At 35.3% G+C, this 17,279-nt stretch overlaps 1 protein-coding gene across 3 annotated transcripts in view; it reads left to right on the top strand.

The window, feature by feature from the left end:
• PPP2R5A (protein phosphatase 2 regulatory subunit B'alpha) overlaps positions 1-17,279 on the top strand; it is a 72,665-nt gene that overhangs the window by 21,085 nt on the left and 34,301 nt on the right. For all 3 annotated transcript variants that reach the window (XM_035010499.1, XM_035010500.1, XM_035010502.1), the window contains exons 2-3: positions 11,055-11,251; positions 14,174-14,275. In XM_035010499.1, the coding sequence (XP_034866390.1) occupies positions 11,055-11,251; positions 14,174-14,275 (299 nt within the window). The remainder of the gene's footprint in view (positions 1-11,054; positions 11,252-14,173; positions 14,276-17,279) is intronic.

Genomic DNA, 17,279 nt, shown 5'->3' on the forward strand with positions numbered 1-17,279 from the left:
CACCACAACTCCCATGTTTTTTGAGAGCGCCCCTAACCTTGAACTTTTCTATGCTCTGTTAGAAAAGAAGTCAGTACCTTTGGGGCACCTGGGTGGCTCAGATGGTTAAGCGTCTGCCTTCGGCTCAGGTCATGATCCCAGGGTCCTGGGATCAAGTCCCGCATCAGGCTCCCTGCTCCTTGGGAGCCTGCTTCTCCCTCTGTTTCTCTCTCTCTCTCTCTCTGTCTATCATGAATAAATAAATAAAATCTTTAAAAAAAAAAAAAAAGAAGTCAGTACCTTTGGGAAGAGACTTAACAGCTGTTTTATGGTTTGCTTCTCCCCCCAGCAAAATTTCTGAGTTAGAGCTTCCAGAGTTGGGTGGGGATAGGGACAATGGCATGTTTCTCTCTGAGTGACACCCCACTTCAGGAGCTGAGCAGGAGATGGAGAGGGAGCAATAGCTTGAGATCTTCTTGGATCTTTTGGCTTACCTCTTCCAGCATGGAACTACCACCTTTATAGACCAGAACTAAGGTAATGGCAGCCCCAGTATTCTCAGTGGTGCTGTACCAAATAGAGCCTCTATCCCAGGAGTTGGGCAAAAGAAGGGGGCCCCTCTTCTCAACTGCACTGGCCCAGAACTTAGTCTCAGTAATAGATAGTTATGGGCAGGGTTAGAGTTCCTCACCTGAAGAAAGCTATCTGACAGGGAGCTGGTGGTAAAGGGATCCTTGTGTCCTTGGCTGCACATCTCTAGAGTGGAGTTTCTGCCTAGCTAAGCTGGGAGGAAAGAGGCAGGTAGCTATCTTTGTTCAAATACCACACATTCTTGTTGTTCCTAACAAATTTTCATAATTATTCTTAGATGTTTCCTCATTTGCTTTTTGCCTTAGGACCATTTCCAGAGGCTTCCAAAGTTTGTTTTAAAAATAATTTTCATCTGTTTCCCTGGGCAGAGTTCTGGTGGAGCTTTTTACCTTGTCTTGCTAGAAGTTGTACTTCCTGTGGCTAAAATTTTAGCTTCCTTTGTAGTAATAATTAGTACCTTACTCTTTCCTAGGAATTTATAGCTTTCAAGTATATAGTTATGCCAATAAATTTGAAAAAGAAATTGGGAAAATCCCTTAATAAATAGCTTTCTGAAACTGACACAAAAAGAAACAAAAATCTGAACAAGTCTTATACCTATTCATTGAATCCTAATTAAAAACCTTGACAAGGACATTATAAGAAAATGAAATTACCAATATCCCTTATGAGCTTAGATGCAAAAATGTTATACAGAATATTAGTAAATTGAATTTAACAGCATATAAATAGGATGATATATCATGATCATGTAGGATTCATTCCAGAATCCAAGGTTGGTTTTATATTCAAAAATGACTTGCTGGGGTGCCTGGGTTAAGTTAAGCTTCTGACTCTTGGTTTTGGTTTAGGTCATGATCTTGGGGTTGTGAGATCGAGCCCCAAGTCAGACTCCACACACAGCATGGAGTCTGCTTGGGATTCTCTCTCTCTGTCCTCCCCACCCCAGCACATGTGCATGTGCTGTGTCTTGCTCGCTCTTAAAAATTTTTTTTAGAAAAGACTTGCTATGTAAGCAGAATAAAAAAGTTGTATCAGGGGCGCCTGGGTGGCTCAGTCGTTAAGCGTCTGCCTTCGGCTCAGGTCGTGATCCCAGGACCCTGGGATCGAGCCCCACATCGGGCTCCCTGTTCCGCGGGGAAGCCTGCTTCTCCCTCTCCCACTCCCCCTGCTGTGTTCCCTCTCTCGCTATGTCTCTCTCTGTCAAATAAATAAATAAAATCTTTAAAAAAAAAAAAAAAGTTGTATCATCACTTAACTGTAAATAGAAAAATAGAAATTCCTTCTCTATAGTTCCTTTCTCTCTAGTACTTTAATGTGTAAATTCCAGCCACCTCATTAACCCTGATCTCCACTTACTATTTAGCTCAGTAAGGCTGCTTGCTATTTTGAGGCTTCTCCCTATGGTGCAGTGTGGAAAGTGCTAACAGAGAGCTGGTATGATTGTGGGCCTCACTCTGTTTTAGTTCTCTCAGGGATCACAGTCCCATATTGCCTGTTTTTCAGCATCTGAGAGCAGTTATTTCACATATTTTGTCCAGTTTTTAGTAGTTTACAGAGGGAATGATAGTCTGGTGGAAGCAGAAATGTTGGCCACACTTTCTGTCATTCTTATGCAATGGGTATGAAATGATAGTATGGCATTTCATACATAAATTCATATATATGGTTTTTATATACTTATATTTTTCTGCTTTCCAGTGTGGTTGAATGTCTTTTCATGTTTATTGGTCATTTATGTTTCATGTGCCCTTTTCTGTAGATTTGTCTTTTTCTTATTGATTTGTAGATGTTCTTTTCTGCATTCTGGATGCCAGTCCAGAGTTGGTTATAAAATAAAATCTTTTATAGTTTTCCTATTCACATTTGGTCTTTTAGTTTTCTGGTTGGAATTAATTTTTATAAATGGTGTGAGGGAGGGATCTAATTTTTTTTCCCTTATGAATAGTCAGTGGTCCTAGCATAATTTTTTAAATTAAAATTCACAACTGACATTGAAAAAAACCCGACTCTATTATATATTAATCTTCTGTATATGTTGCACTGGAATGTCCCAAGTTACCTTATTTTTTCTTTTCCAGTGGTCTTTTTATCTATTCCTGCCCCAAATCATGTAGTTTTAATTACTATATATAGTAAGATTAGTTTTCTCTCCTTCATCTTAAAAATCATCTTGGCTCTTCTTGGCTCTTCGTTTTTCCTGATGAATTTTAAGAGCAACTCTTCAAGTTCCAACAAAACACCCTGTTGATTGATTGCAGCATCATGTTGCAATCCAAATTGCATTCCCTGTATATTCATAGGGGAAGACATTGAGTCTTCTCATTCATAATTATGGTTTATCTCTGTTATTTATATCTTTTATATATTTCTTTTTTTTTTTTTTTAAAGATTTTATTTATTTGAGACAGACAGAATGAGAGACAGAGAGCACATGAGAGGGGGGAGGGTCAGAGGGAGAAGCAGACTCCCTGCTGAGCAGGGAGCCCGATATGGGACTCGATCCAGGGACTTCAGGATCATGACCTGAGCCGAAGGCAGTCGCTTAACCAACTGAGCCACCCAGGTGCCCTATCTTTTATATATTTCATAAAAGTTTTTAGCTTTCTTCATAAGAGTCTTTCGTGTCTTTTGTTAGACCGACCTCTCAAATTACTTACCCTGGAACTCAGTCACCATATTGTGAGGAAACTCACATGGAGAGGCCACATGGGGGGGTTCTGGCACTAGCCCCAGCTAGACCTTCAGTCAAAAGCCTGAATTAACTATCAGACATATGAGTGATTTAGTCTTCACAGGATTCCACCTCTTTCTAGTTTTCTAGCTGAGGCCTTAAGACATCATGGAGTTGAGATAAGTTGTCCTTGCTGTGTTCTGTCTGAATCTCTGACCCAAAGAAACTGTGATAATAATTATTGTCTTAAGACACTAAATTTGGGATAATTTATTAGTAAGCATTAGAAGATTAAAACACCAAACATCATTCTGATTATGATTTGGCTGCTTCTTTAGGCCTGCTTAAGGAATACATAACTGGAATATTCTAATATAGTACATTGAGGAATGATTTCTCATCCTAAATTAATAAACTGGCATTTATTACTATGTCATGAACTTGGTTAATTTATATTTGTACTGTGTATGATAAAAAGAAACCATGTATCTGAGTGTATAAGACAGAGGAATAGCCTCAGACATTAACTCAAAGATATCTTTACTTAGTGGTACAGTCTTCCTAAGTGAGTTTCATAAACTGACACCAAAAAGTATAGTGTAAAACTTCCTTACCACATTTTCATAAAGATTCTAGATCTTCAAAAATTTTCACAAAGTTTGCTAATATCAGATGAATTAGTGTAATCAACCAGACTATATCCTCAACTACATAGGTATTATTTTTCTCTAACAGTTTATTCTATGAACCTTGAGGCCTCATGTGACCCTGGTTCTTTTTAGGAAGAACCCGTCTTGCAAGTCACATAGCCTCCCTTTTATGACCTAGAGTTGAAAGTCACGTAGCTTCACTAATGCAATACTGAGTCTGTTCCCTAGAAGCAAGTCACCAAGTCCAGCCCACATTTATAGGAGATTAAATTAAACCTTTTGAAGAGAAGAGTGTCAGATAATTTGTGGACAAAATTTAAAACTAGTACACTTGCTAAGTATGAAATTAGAACAAAGGAAGTTTTATAAATAATGGTATTAGGCTAAAATACCCTAATTCTCTCGTAGCAGGGGATATAGTCATGTTTAAACACCATTAATGGTTCTGGTAGACTTGAAATCCTTTGGCTGAAGTTTTTTCTCATTGGTTAGTGTTTAGGTGGGCTCTGTCTTGTGTTCGCTTCTGAAGGGGTTAAAAAATAATGATGAGAGAGTGCATTCCAGCCGGTGCATATAAAACAGGAAACTTCCAGGTGTCAGCATAAATGGAATATGGGATATAAAAGGGGAAGTAGAGGGAAATGAACTTGGAAAGGTGGTGCCTCTCGGTTTCTCCTCTCTTTTCACCCTCAACTTTAGTTATCTTCACATTTTTAAGTTTAGTAACATTTTCTACACCATTATATTAAGTTTTCTCTAAATTGTAATTCTAAAAGTCGAAAGTCAGCATGGCATATGTTGTGTGACTGTATAGGCTTCAGAGCCACATAATGTAATTACATTTCCTTAAATAGTCTTTTTAGTATTTCCTGGAGTTTCTAATTGTGTTTATTTTTCTTGCACTTTTTGACATACTCTCAAGTTTTTTTTCCGTATAATAAGATATCCCATTGATTGATCCTCCTGTAGGCATCACTCTCATGGGGCTTCTTTCCTCCTGTTCTAATAGATGGCTCAGTTGCTCTGTAGGATTTTACTGCTTTTCTGGATTGATTCCCCTATTCCTGGATTCCCTTTCTTTTTTTCCTTTATTGCTGAATTATGTCCTCAGGTAATTTCCGAAGAAAGGTTGTGAGGGTGCTAATTGTTCAAAGTATTTGCATGTCTGAAAATGCCCTTATTGAATCATTATACTTTATTGATAGTTGGCTAGTTACACAGTTGTAGACTGGCATTCAAATTCGAATGATAGAGCCCCATTATCTTCTGGCATCACTCTTGCTGATAAGAAATCTAATGGATATCTGCTTCTGGTTCTTTTGTGAGTTTGTTGTTGTTGTTGTTGTTGTTTTTAATCTGAAAGCTTTTAGTCTTTTCTCCTGGGCATCTGAAATTTCAAAGTGATATGCTAAATTAACCCTTTGGGGTCATTTTTTTCTGTTTATTTAGTTTTCTTTCATGTTTCAAGGCCTTCCTTGAATGTCTGGTGATCCTTTCTATTAATATTAGTGAACATTCTCTTTGTTATTGTGGGGTTACACACACACACACACACCCCTATATTCTTTTTTTTTTGGTTTAGTCTTAGAGTGATGGGGAAGAGATAAACAAATTTGTCATTTCTAATATGCATTGTGAATCTCTAAGTGGGTAAGGATTTAGAATACAGCTATTAGAGGAACAGTTGATATTTCAAAGACTATAGTCTTATACTTGTTCTTGCATTCTAAGTGATTTGAATCCCATTTTCATTACAGATTTGTTTTGTGATCTTGGGCATGCTATGTAGTGTGGGCTCTGATAGTACTTTACATAATGTAAAGCAGTGGCTGTCAGACTTTTTGACTGCAAACTATAATAAACCCATTTTATAAACACATTGTACTCATATACATGCAACACCTTAATTTTTTTTTAAGATTTATTTATTTGAGAGACAGAAGAGCATGCATGTGAGAGTGGGGGGAGGGGCAGCGGGAGAGAATCCTCAAGCAGATTCCCCCCCTGCGCATGAGCCTGAGGGGGTAGGGGTGCTTGATCTTAAGGACCCATCAGATCGTGATCTGAGCGGAAACCAAGAGTCAGACGTTTAACTGACTGAGCCACCCAGGCGCCCTGCAACATACTGATATTTTATATATATTTTAAAATTCTGGTCACGACCCACTAAAATGATCTACTAAGCACCAGTGGGTTGCAACTCACACCTTGAAAAACAGTTCTCTAGAGCAGTATTCCTTAAAATGTGAGCCGGGTACATATTTACACTGTGTATTAAAAAAAAAATTAGAGATAAGTAGGGAAACCTAACAGGACTTTTGTGAGGTTTTTTTGTTTTGTTTGTTTGTAAGATTTGTTTATTTATTTTAGAGAGAGAGTGAGTGTGAGGGAGCATGCACAGGCTAGACGGGCAGAGGGAGGGAAAGCATTTCAAGCTGACTCCCCACACAGGCTCTGTCTCACAACTCTGAGATCATGCATGACCTGAGATGAAACCAAGAGCTGGATGCTCAACCGATTGCACCACCCAGGCGCCCCAGGACTTTTGTGTTTTAAAAATTGTGTTAATCTTCAAAGATGAAATGTCTCACTTTCCTAGAGTTGTCTTGATTCTCCTTCTGCCTAAGACCATGCAGGGATTTCTACAGTAGTGAAAATTTTTTAGTGGTATCAAATTTCAGTCTTAAAAAAATGGAAGACAGTTAAGATGCATTTGAAAAACTCATCTTCCAGTCAACTTTAAACCAATTATGTATTTTGCAAGGCAAGGCACATCTGTTTTTTAGATAATTCTTTGTGCAGTTTTTCTTGTATTTTCTGTAATTTCCATATTGGGGATTTAGTAATGTTTTCTAGAAGAGCACTTTAATAAATCCTTAGCTCTGATGTTATTGAAGAGATAAATGTAAATTGGTATTTCAGGTCATAATATTTTTAAGTTGTAATCAGATTTCCTTGAGGAATTTTAAAGACTTAAGGCATTTTAAATTGTTGAATATGATACACTGTGATAATAATTACTGGTAAAAATTGCTGGTCTAAACTGCTCTCAAGTAAATACTTAGGGAAGTCAAAATATACTTCTAGGTTAATGACAGGACTGGGTTTCTCTCTTCATTTAAATGGCAGTCACTAGGATTTTAAATACTCATCCTTTATTCCTGATTTATTTACACATTTTAGAAGAAATTAATAATCCATTTGAAATAGATACATGTCATTATTTCAAGAAGACCTGGTTTAAACTGCTCCAACAAAAATTTGGGGTCTCTTCTGGTAATTAACTTCAAGGTGACTAAGCAAATGCTGTCTTGTACTCAGGGGATGATGCAAAACAATTACACTGTGTGCATCTACCATTCTAGTCACTGTATGATGTAGTACCATAAGGTGTTCTGATTTTTTCCTGTGAACTTGTATGTTTCCACAGGTATTTTTATTTTTAAACCACTAAGTGAACTTCTGGTAGAAAACATCAGTGAATATTGCAGATAGAGAATCCCAGGCAAAGACGTTATCACCATAGGAATTGGAATAGACATTATCCACATTGAAAATGGCAAACGGATAATTAACATTAGCCCACTAAAAATGACCAAGTCAGAACAATATGTGACATTACTGCCTAAATATTAGACATTGCCAAACTGAAACATCATTGAGAATAACAGACTTCATTTGCAAGCATTCTTATAATGGTGAAGTTAAAGTATAAAGTGGCCAATGTAAATTTTGTCAGTGCTTTTTACATTTAACAAAGAGAATTATTATGCATTCTTTTTCTCACAAGTTGTTATCCATATTTATGAAGTATAGCCAGAATATAGTCTGATATTTTTTCAATCTATTGAAATACATTTTTTGCTTTTCTTTTTTTTTCTTATGAGAAAATTCAGTGTAAATGGTGTTTCAGAAAGGTACCTAAGAGTTGGGACATATTAAACATCTACAAGTGCAAAATATTTTATAACTTCTTGATGAAAACCATAATTGTCTTTTTTTTAGGATAACCATTATAAAAATGTTTTTGACCTATATAAAAATGTTGCATGTCATGAACCTAGCAGTTTCTAATCTCTTGAAGACAGGAAACCATCTCTAACTTTCAGAGCTAAGGATTGTTTTGAAAGTTAGCACATATGAAATACTTAATATTCTGTTTGGCATGAAGGACACTAATGTTAGCAGTGGTATTATATTTTATTATGTAGCTCAGCAAACTGCTTAATAAGAACATGTATTTACAGGAAGGGTTAGATGGGAAAAGATTTTTCTATTCTTTAATACCTAAAAATAATTGAGGATTGGAAATGTCTATTTTAGGGGTACCTGAGTGGCTCAGTCGGTTAAGCTTCTGCTTTCGGCTCGGGTCCTGGTCTGGAATCAAGCCCTGAGTCTGGCTCCCTACTCAGCAGGAAGCCTGCTTCTCCCTGTCCTCCCCGCTCATGCTACCTCTGTTTCTCTCTCTCTCAAATAAATAAAATAAAATTTAAAAAAAAAAAAATGTCTGTTTTAACTCAGAGCCAAAGGAGTTGAAATGTTAACTGATTTCTAAATATTTCTAATATTTGGGAAGATCCAGATGTGACCTATCCCATCTGAGCATCTGGAGGAGAAAAAATAAATCTTTAGGTTAAGAAATGAATTACTGAATAGAGAAGCTATGAAAAACATTAATTTCTTTCTAGAGAAGATTCTCAAGAGTTAGGTGCCCAGAAAATGAAGCTTTTTTTTTTCTTTGTATGGAACATATTCCTCAATCTTCTATTTGGCAATCCTAGAAATCATTTTGTGTCTTCTGACATGTTAGCCAGAGGCTTTTGGCCTGTGCTGTAAGAGAAGAATGTCTTCCATTTATATTCTATTTTGAAATATATGCACTCAGCTTCATGATCATTATCTCATTTAATCTATTTAAGTCTACCATCAAGGTAGATTATTGATAAAATGGTCATTGTTGTAAATTCTTAAGCATTATATGATGTAATAATTTACTATTCATGCCACTTCTGATATCCAGCACCAATTTGAGCTTACTCTATAGCCTGTTTTTCAGTGCATAATCTTTACACCTCAAATTTAGGAGTATTTTCAAACATCAAATACGTATTTGTTGACTCTTTATATACTCTACACTAGACGTAAAAGAAATAAAAAGGAACCTTGTTTAGTGAATGATCCTTGCCTTTGAGGAGCCTGAAATCTTTTGGTGGGTAATAAAAGAAATATTTGTTAAATACAAGCTTGAAGATAATGCATACTCAACTGTATGTTTGAGACTGTGAGTACCGTAGATGTTCAGAGAAGGGAGGGATCACTGTATCCTGACTTACTACTACCTAAGGGAAATTTTGTGGAGAATGTGAGATTTAAGTTTATTCTTAGAGGGTGAGCAGGATTTGGAAACATAGGGGAGGAAACCTGGTATGGTATTTCAGGTAGGGAAAAGAGTTTAAGCAAACACATGGCCTTTGGAGAACAAGAAAAGGAGTGATTTCATGTTGAAGAGTGGGTAGCAGGAGGAAGAAGAAAATTCGGACTGGCTAACAAGGTGACCACATATTAAAATGGGCTATTGTATGAGTTTGTATTGCTTTTAGCATAAGGAAAAAATAGCTTAAAAATATTTTAAAACTCAGAACTGAGTTAGCTTGTGAAGGTATGGCACTTATTTCCCCTATATTCCCCATCACTATAATGGAATTTAATTATATATAAAAATCTAATATATGTTATAATAAATATATAAAATTATATAATGAGGATATAGATATCTTTATAAATAGATAAAGGTATTACTAACTGAGAAAACTGAGGGATTTCCTGTACAGAATGAGTTGAGAAGGATTTTTACAGCTCAACGAATCACCCCTTCTCTAGTGTATAACACATACCCAATCTAATAAATTTAGCATAATTGGGAAGCTTACAAAAAGCAGAGGTGTACATCTTATACTTTTTCAAACTAAGTATCAGTATAGTAGACATCTGTATGATTTTTTAAAATTTAATCTCAGTAGTCAAGAAACTTAAATAATTGAGCTAATTGAAGGTCCTTGTTTACAGATGTGAAAGTTCAGAATTGAAGTTTTGTTATTTTTCAAATGTTGGAAACAAAAGGATTTAATACATTTGTTAGAATCAAATCAATATTATGTGCCCATATTTTTATAATAAGTAGAGGGTAAAAATAAACATTTATTGAATGTCTGCTGTATGTCAGGCACTGTACTAGATATGAGGTGGTGGGGAGGGAGAGAGAGACACAGAGATAGAGATAAAGATCACACTTGTTTCCTGTCTTTAGTGGCCTCATAGTTTAGGAGTGTTGTACATGTAAAACATAATTGAAATAGAATACAGAACAATAAATGTTACAGTAGAGATAACACACCTAAGATACATTTGGCTAAAAGTGGATTAACCAGTTAGCTTTAGTGTCTTAGAGTTTCTGAGGGGAATATGTTTCTGCTGAAATATAATAAATGGGGAGAGTTCCCAGGGTGGGAATGTGGGGAAAAGGGCATTCCAGGCAGAGGAAACTGTAAAATATTCACAAGTTGCAGGGAATATGGTTTAACCAAAGTGAGGGTGCATGCTGGAAAGTGTTGAGAGATGATTGTTGACAGTAGACAGCTGAATTTTGTGTACAATCCTGAGGAGTTTGAGCCTCCATTTGTAATTTTTGGAGGATCATTGAAAAGTATTTAGTGTGATCAGATTGATTCTCCTTTTAGCAAGATTTTAGCTTTTGAGATTGTTTAGAAGATAAATCAGAAGTTGTAGTAGTTATGGGAACAGGCAAGAGGAGCAGTTAGGATATCACTTTTGTATTCTAGATGATGGATGATGAGGGTATTAAAATGGCAGTGGGAATGACAAGAAAAGGATAGATTCCAGATATGTTAAAGAAACAGAATCAGTAACATTTAATGATTGATTATAGATAGTGAGAGAGGAGGAAAAGTCCATTATGTTTCCTGGTTTCTGGCATGAATGATGAGATTAGATGGATGAATTTTTCAGTAGATTTTTTTTTTCCTCACTATATTTTTGAGAGAAGCTTTATGTGTATAAATAGCTTCTATAAAATTAATAAGCATATTAAAGGTAATTTCGGAGTAGGATATTTCTAAGTTTTTCTTTGTTTTTATTTATAGATGCCACTTCCAATGAACAACAAGAGCTTTTCTGTCAGAAGTTGCAGCAGTGTTGTATACTGTTTGATTTCATGGACTCTGTTTCAGACTTGAAGAGCAAAGAAATTAAAAGAGCAACACTGAATGAACTGGTTGAGTATGTTTCAACTAATCGTGGTGTAATTGTTGAATCAGCATATTCTGATATAGTAAAAATGGTAAGATTTATATAAATTCAAGTAAGATCTGAGGTGTAATTATGAATTACTGAGACTGATTTTTAATAAATGTGCAATAATCAGTGTACTCAAAATGTTTTTAAAGTAGTCCATTTGAAAGATTATCCATTCATTCCAATAATGCTGTCATTGCTTATAATAGTTTGAAAATTCAATAGCCGCAGTGGCTGGTGGCTGCCATACTGTATAGTGCAGATCCAGAGCTTCGGAGAAAGATGTAGGCTTAAGATTATACAGACTGATAGATGATTATCATAGGGCTGAATTTGTCACTAAGGGAGAATGTCTAAAGTGGGAAGAGAGGAACAATGAAAATCTGTGGGATTCTGTACATTTCAGCAGTTGGGTAAAGGAGTCAGATCTAACAAATTATATTTATTTAGAATACTTTAATATATTTATAGAGTCTGTAACACTTGAATTTTAATAAAAACTCAGGACCTTTGAAAAGTTAAACAACGTAAATAAGTGTATGAAATCTCTGAAAAATAAATTACTGCTAACTTTATTAGTAAGGTTGTTTAGGATATTGTTTATTAATAATTCAACCTTATTCTCCATCAAATAGTAGAAATTTGTTTAGGATTTGTGATTTTTGTATTTTGGTGCACAGTAACAAAATACAAAAAATTTAGTTGGAGTAATTAGAGAGTCACTGAGTACATATTGAAGCTTAAATGTTACCCGGGTATAGAAGGTTACAGCAAGTATAATTTGTACTTGTCTTCATTTCCTTCCCCTTGCCTAATGTTCTGGGGGAAGAATAAAATGTAGCTAAATTTGGCCTTGTTATACTAGTTGAGTTTTCTTTCATCACCCTGTACTAGAAAATTTTGTTTTGTTTTGTTTTGTTTTAATTGAAAATAAAAGCCTTAAAGAATTTTTAAAAGATTAGCTGTACAGAGGGGCACCTGGGTGGCTCAGTTGGTTAAGCGACTGCCTTCAGCTCAGGTCATGATCCCAGGGTCCTGGGATCGAGCCCCACATCGGGCTCTCTGCTCAGCCGGAAGCCTGCTTCTTCCTCTCCCACTCCCCCTGCTTGTGTTCCCTCTCATGCTGTCTCTCTCTCTCTCTCTCCCTGTCAATTAAATAAATAAATAAAATCTTTAAAAAAAAAAAAAAAAAAGATTAGCTGTACAGAGAACACTGATCAAAATAAAATCGGCTTCCAAAACTCAATAGACAGTAAAAAGTGACAGTTTGAAAATGGAAATATTGAATACTGATAAACTTATTTTGTTTTTTGTTTTGTGTTTATCATTAAAATATGTTCAGGGGAACATATTTTCATTTTACTGATTTTTACTGATTTCAAATTGTTTGTATTCATGAATTTTGAAAATACTGGAAAAGGTACTTTATTTTTATCTCCATAAAGGTATTGACTGGCTGGCTCAGTGGGTAGTGCATGCAACTCTTGTGTGAGTTTGAGCCCCATGTTGGGTGTAGAGATTACTTAACGTTATTGACTTGGATATTGAAATGACTTAAATATTTGCATATTGAAAATGCTCAAATATTTGAGTCAAATTATTCTGTAATTTGCTATGTAATAATAAATTATGGGATTTAATTTCTTTCCTCAAGAAAAAGGGTGTGTATGTTTTGTCTTTTTTTTTTTTAACTTCTGGGCACTTAATTTCTAGACAAGTGTGAAGCCAACTCACCCTGTTGGCCCTGTAAAGCTCTTATGTATATTTGTTATGTACAGTTACATTTGTTGGTGGCTACAAGGTTTTTTTTTTTTTTTACTCCCAATAATAAGTATGATCTCAAAGGCAAATTATGCCTTCTTATAGGATATATTTCCTTTTCAAGTTTTATCTGTGACTTTCTGCCATTCTTTGTGAAATTGATATCCATCAAACTCTTGGTTCTGCCTTCATGTTGAGTTCTAGCAGATCACATTCTAGGTTATTACTTTCTAAGTCTTATGGTTATAGTAATTGACTGTTAGCAGTTCTTTGGCTGACCATAGATGCCACTTCATAAGAATAGTTGGAAATTTGCTTGCACCACCAAACAGCTCTCGTCTCATCCTTTATTCCCTAAATAGTTTATTTCAGGTGACCAACTCCTTAATAGTATGGCCTTAAATGTTTACTAAACCATGTGGTCTCTCAGTCTGTTCATCATTCTTCAAAGAATTGTGAGTTGGCACCACAGCCTAACCTTTGCTAGAGAAAAAAGATGTGAACTTTACCTTGGTGCTGAGACAGTGTGAATGATGAAATTATAAATATTGTATTTCATTGAATCTGAAATGAAGAATCTCACATCCTGATTTCAGAGACATCAGCCTTTTTTTAAAAAAAAGGCTAAGAGTAGATGAAATACATTAAATCACCACCGGGGTATTATAAAATATGTTTGTAATTGCAGTGAAAGTATTCTGCCCTCCCACCCCTCTCCTTAGTGTGGTGTGTGTGTATAGGAAAGGAGGTCTTTTATCAAACTCTTTTGGATTGTAAAGTAAGTAAATGGCTGGATTAGAATATGGAGGGAATTGCAGAAAGATGAAAAGGATCAAGTTAGAGATAGGTAGAGTTTAGGGACTTCATGCTTTTCCCCCCATAATCCCCTCCCCTCCTTGTGTGTGTGTGTGTGTGTGTGTGTGTGTGTGTGAAGCAAAACTTGGAAAGAACAACTTGTAATTTAAGGAAGGAGGAATCCAAAAGAAGTCTGGTAGATTGGCATCTGAAGAAGTCATAGTTATGGGATAGAGAAAAGAGAAACAAATACCTACCTTTTTCATATCTTGATGAGGTTTATAGGTTTTGAACTAGGCTTATAGTCACAAGTTAACTCTTTCCTTAAAGTTATCTTTAAAATATTTCATTTACATTGTTTAATTTAATTATACAACAAAGAACATAAATCTAAATTTCTTTTTCTTTACAGATCAGTGCTAACATCTTCCGTACTCTTCCTCCAAGTGATAATCCAGATTTTGATCCAGAAGAGGATGAACCCACGCTTGAGGCCTCTTGGCCTCACATACAAGTATGAAACATATATTGACAATTTTTGCATTTATGATATTGTGCTGTAATCATGGTGGTTCTCTTTTAGATCTGAGTGTCTATTTAAAATATTTGACTTTTAGAATGTGTTACCATTATTTTCTTTTTCCCAAAATGTTTTTACTTTTTTATTGTGATAAAGTACACTTAACTTTTATCATTTAAACCATTTTAAAGTGTACTATTCAGTGGCATTAAGTACATTCACAATGCTGTGTAACCATCACCACTTCTATTTCTAGACTTTTTTCATCACTCCAAATGGAAACCCCCTTTACATTAGCAGTCACTTCCCATTCCCCTAACCCCACAGTCCCTGACAACTACTAATCTACTTTCCATCTCTATGGATTTGCCTGTTATGAATATTTAATGTAAGTGAAATCATTTAATATGTGACCTTTTGTGTCTGGGTTCTTTTACTTAACATAGTATTTTCAAGGTTCAGCAATGTTCTTGCATGTGTCCATACCTCATTCTTTTTAATTGCTGACAATAATATTTCATTTTCTGGATATACCACATTTTGTTTATCCATTAATCAGTTGATGGGTGTTTTGGCTTATTGTAACAAGAGCTATTATGAACATTTATATACCAGTTTTTGTTTTAACATGTTTCCCATAAATTTTGATAAGTTGTGTTTTTGTTTTCATTCACCTCACATACTTTCTAGTTTTCCTGTGATTTCTTCTTTATTATTTAGGAATTTGTTTAATTTCTGCATACTTGTGACTACCACATTTCTTTCTGCTACTAATTTCTAATTATTTCATTGTGGTTGGAGAACATACTTTGAACGTTTTCAATCCTTTAAGTTCATTGAGGATTGTATTAGGGCCTCACATGCAGTATATTCTGGAGAATGTTTCATGTGTGCTTGAGAAGAATGTGTGTTCTGTGGTGGTTTGGTAGAGTGTTCTGTGGAGATCTGTTAGGTCTAATTGGCTCATAAGGTTGTTCAAGTCTTCCATTTCCTTGTTGATCTTTTATTCTATCCATTATTGAAAGGGAGATATTGAAGTTTCCAGCTATTGTTGTTGAATTGTCTGTTTCTCTCCAATTCTGTCAGGTTTTTCTTCATGTATTTTGGGGCCCTGTTGTTAGCTGCTTATGTTTATAATTGTTATATCTTCCATCTCGATGGTCCTTGTCATTATAACCTAGAAAGTTTCTCAAGTTTATTTTTTCTGATATTAGTATAGGCACTTCACCTATTTTTTGGTTACTGTTTGCATGATATATCTTTTTTATCCTTTTACTTTTAATCTGTTTCTTTGAATTTAAATTTTGTCTTTAAAAGTTGGGTCATGTTTTTTTAATCAGTTTCAACAATCTCTGCCTTTTGATTGGAGTGTTTAATCCATTTACATTTAATGTAATTAGATAGGATTTACATCTGCCATTTTGCTATTTTCTATATGTTTCATGCCTTTTTGTTTTTCTATTCTCCATTACTGCTTTTTGTATTAAACAAGTATTTTCTAGGGTACCATTTTAATTCCTTTTTTTTTTTTTTTTTTTTTTAAGATCCCAGGATCCTGGGATCATGACCTGAGCCGAAGGTAGATGCTTAACTGATTGAGCCACCCAGGCATCCCTGCCTTTGTTTTTTTTTAACTGTATTTTTTATTTTCTTAGTAGTTACTCTGGGGATTACAGTTAACATCTTAAAACAATCTAGTTTGGTTGAATACTAACTTAATTTCAATAATATACACAATTTTGGTCCAGTATACCTCCATTGCCTCCCCCACCTCTTTTGTGATATTATTTGTGGTATTATCATACAAATTAGATCTTTTTTTAAGATTTATTTATTTGAGAGAGACAGAGCATGGGGGTGGGGTGCAGAGGGAGAGGGGAAGCAGACTCTTCACTGAGTAGGGAGCCGGACACAGGGCTCAATTTCACAACTTTGAGATCATGACCTGAGCCAAAACCAAGAGTTGGACACTTAACTAAGCCATCCAGGTGCGGCACAAAATAGATCTTTTTACATGCCCACCAATACAGTTTTGTAATTACTGTTTTATGTGGTTGTCTTATAGAGCAGTAGAATAAATGAGTTATAAATAAAATACATTTTTTTTTAAGATTTTATTTATTTGTCAGAGAGAGAGCACAAGCAGAGGAAGCGGCAGGCAGAGCAGGCAGAGGGAGAAGCAGGCTCCCCACTGAGCAAGGAGCCCTGGACTCTGGGATCATGATCTGAGCTGAAGGCAGATGCTCAACTGACTGAGCCACCCAGGCACTCTAAATAAAATACATTTATACTGTCTTTTATATTTCTTTATGTATAGTTGACCCTTGAACAACATGAGTTTAAACTGCATGGGTCTACTTATATGCAGATTTTCTTTGATAAATACAGTACAGTACTGTAAATGTATTATCTCTTCCTTATGATTTTAAAAAGAATTTAATTCCAGTATAGTTAATATACAGTGTTATATTAGTTTCAGTTATACAGTGTAGTGATTCAACAATTCTGTACATTACTCAGTGCTCGCTGTGATAAGTTTATTCTTAATCCCCTTCATCTGTTTCTCCCATTCCCCCCACCCACCTGCCCTGTGGTAACCATCAGTTTGTTCTTTATAATTAAGAGTCTGTTTTTTGGTTTGTCTCTTTTCTTCTTTGTTCTATTATTTTCTTTTTTAAATTCCACATGTGAGTGAAGTTATATGGTATTTGTCTTCCTCTGACTGATTTATTTCACTTAGCACTATACTTCTAGATCCATCCATGTTGCTGCAAATGGCAAGATTTCAGTCTTCTTTATGGCTGAGTAATATTCCATTGTGTATATAGTGTGTGTGTGTGTGTACACACACCACATTTCCTTTATCCATATTCATTTATCAATGGACACTTAGGCTACTTCTATAATTTGGCTGTTGTAAATTATGCTGCAATAAACATAGGGGTGCATATATCTTTTTGAATTAGTGTTTTCGTATTCTTTGGTGTAATTACTGGAT

Source organism: Mirounga leonina, unplaced genomic scaffold, assembly GCF_011800145.1.
Source record: "Mirounga leonina isolate KUSES-001 unplaced genomic scaffold, KU_Mleo_1.0 Mir_154, whole genome shotgun sequence".
NCBI lineage: Eukaryota > Metazoa > Chordata > Mammalia > Carnivora > Phocidae > Mirounga > Mirounga leonina.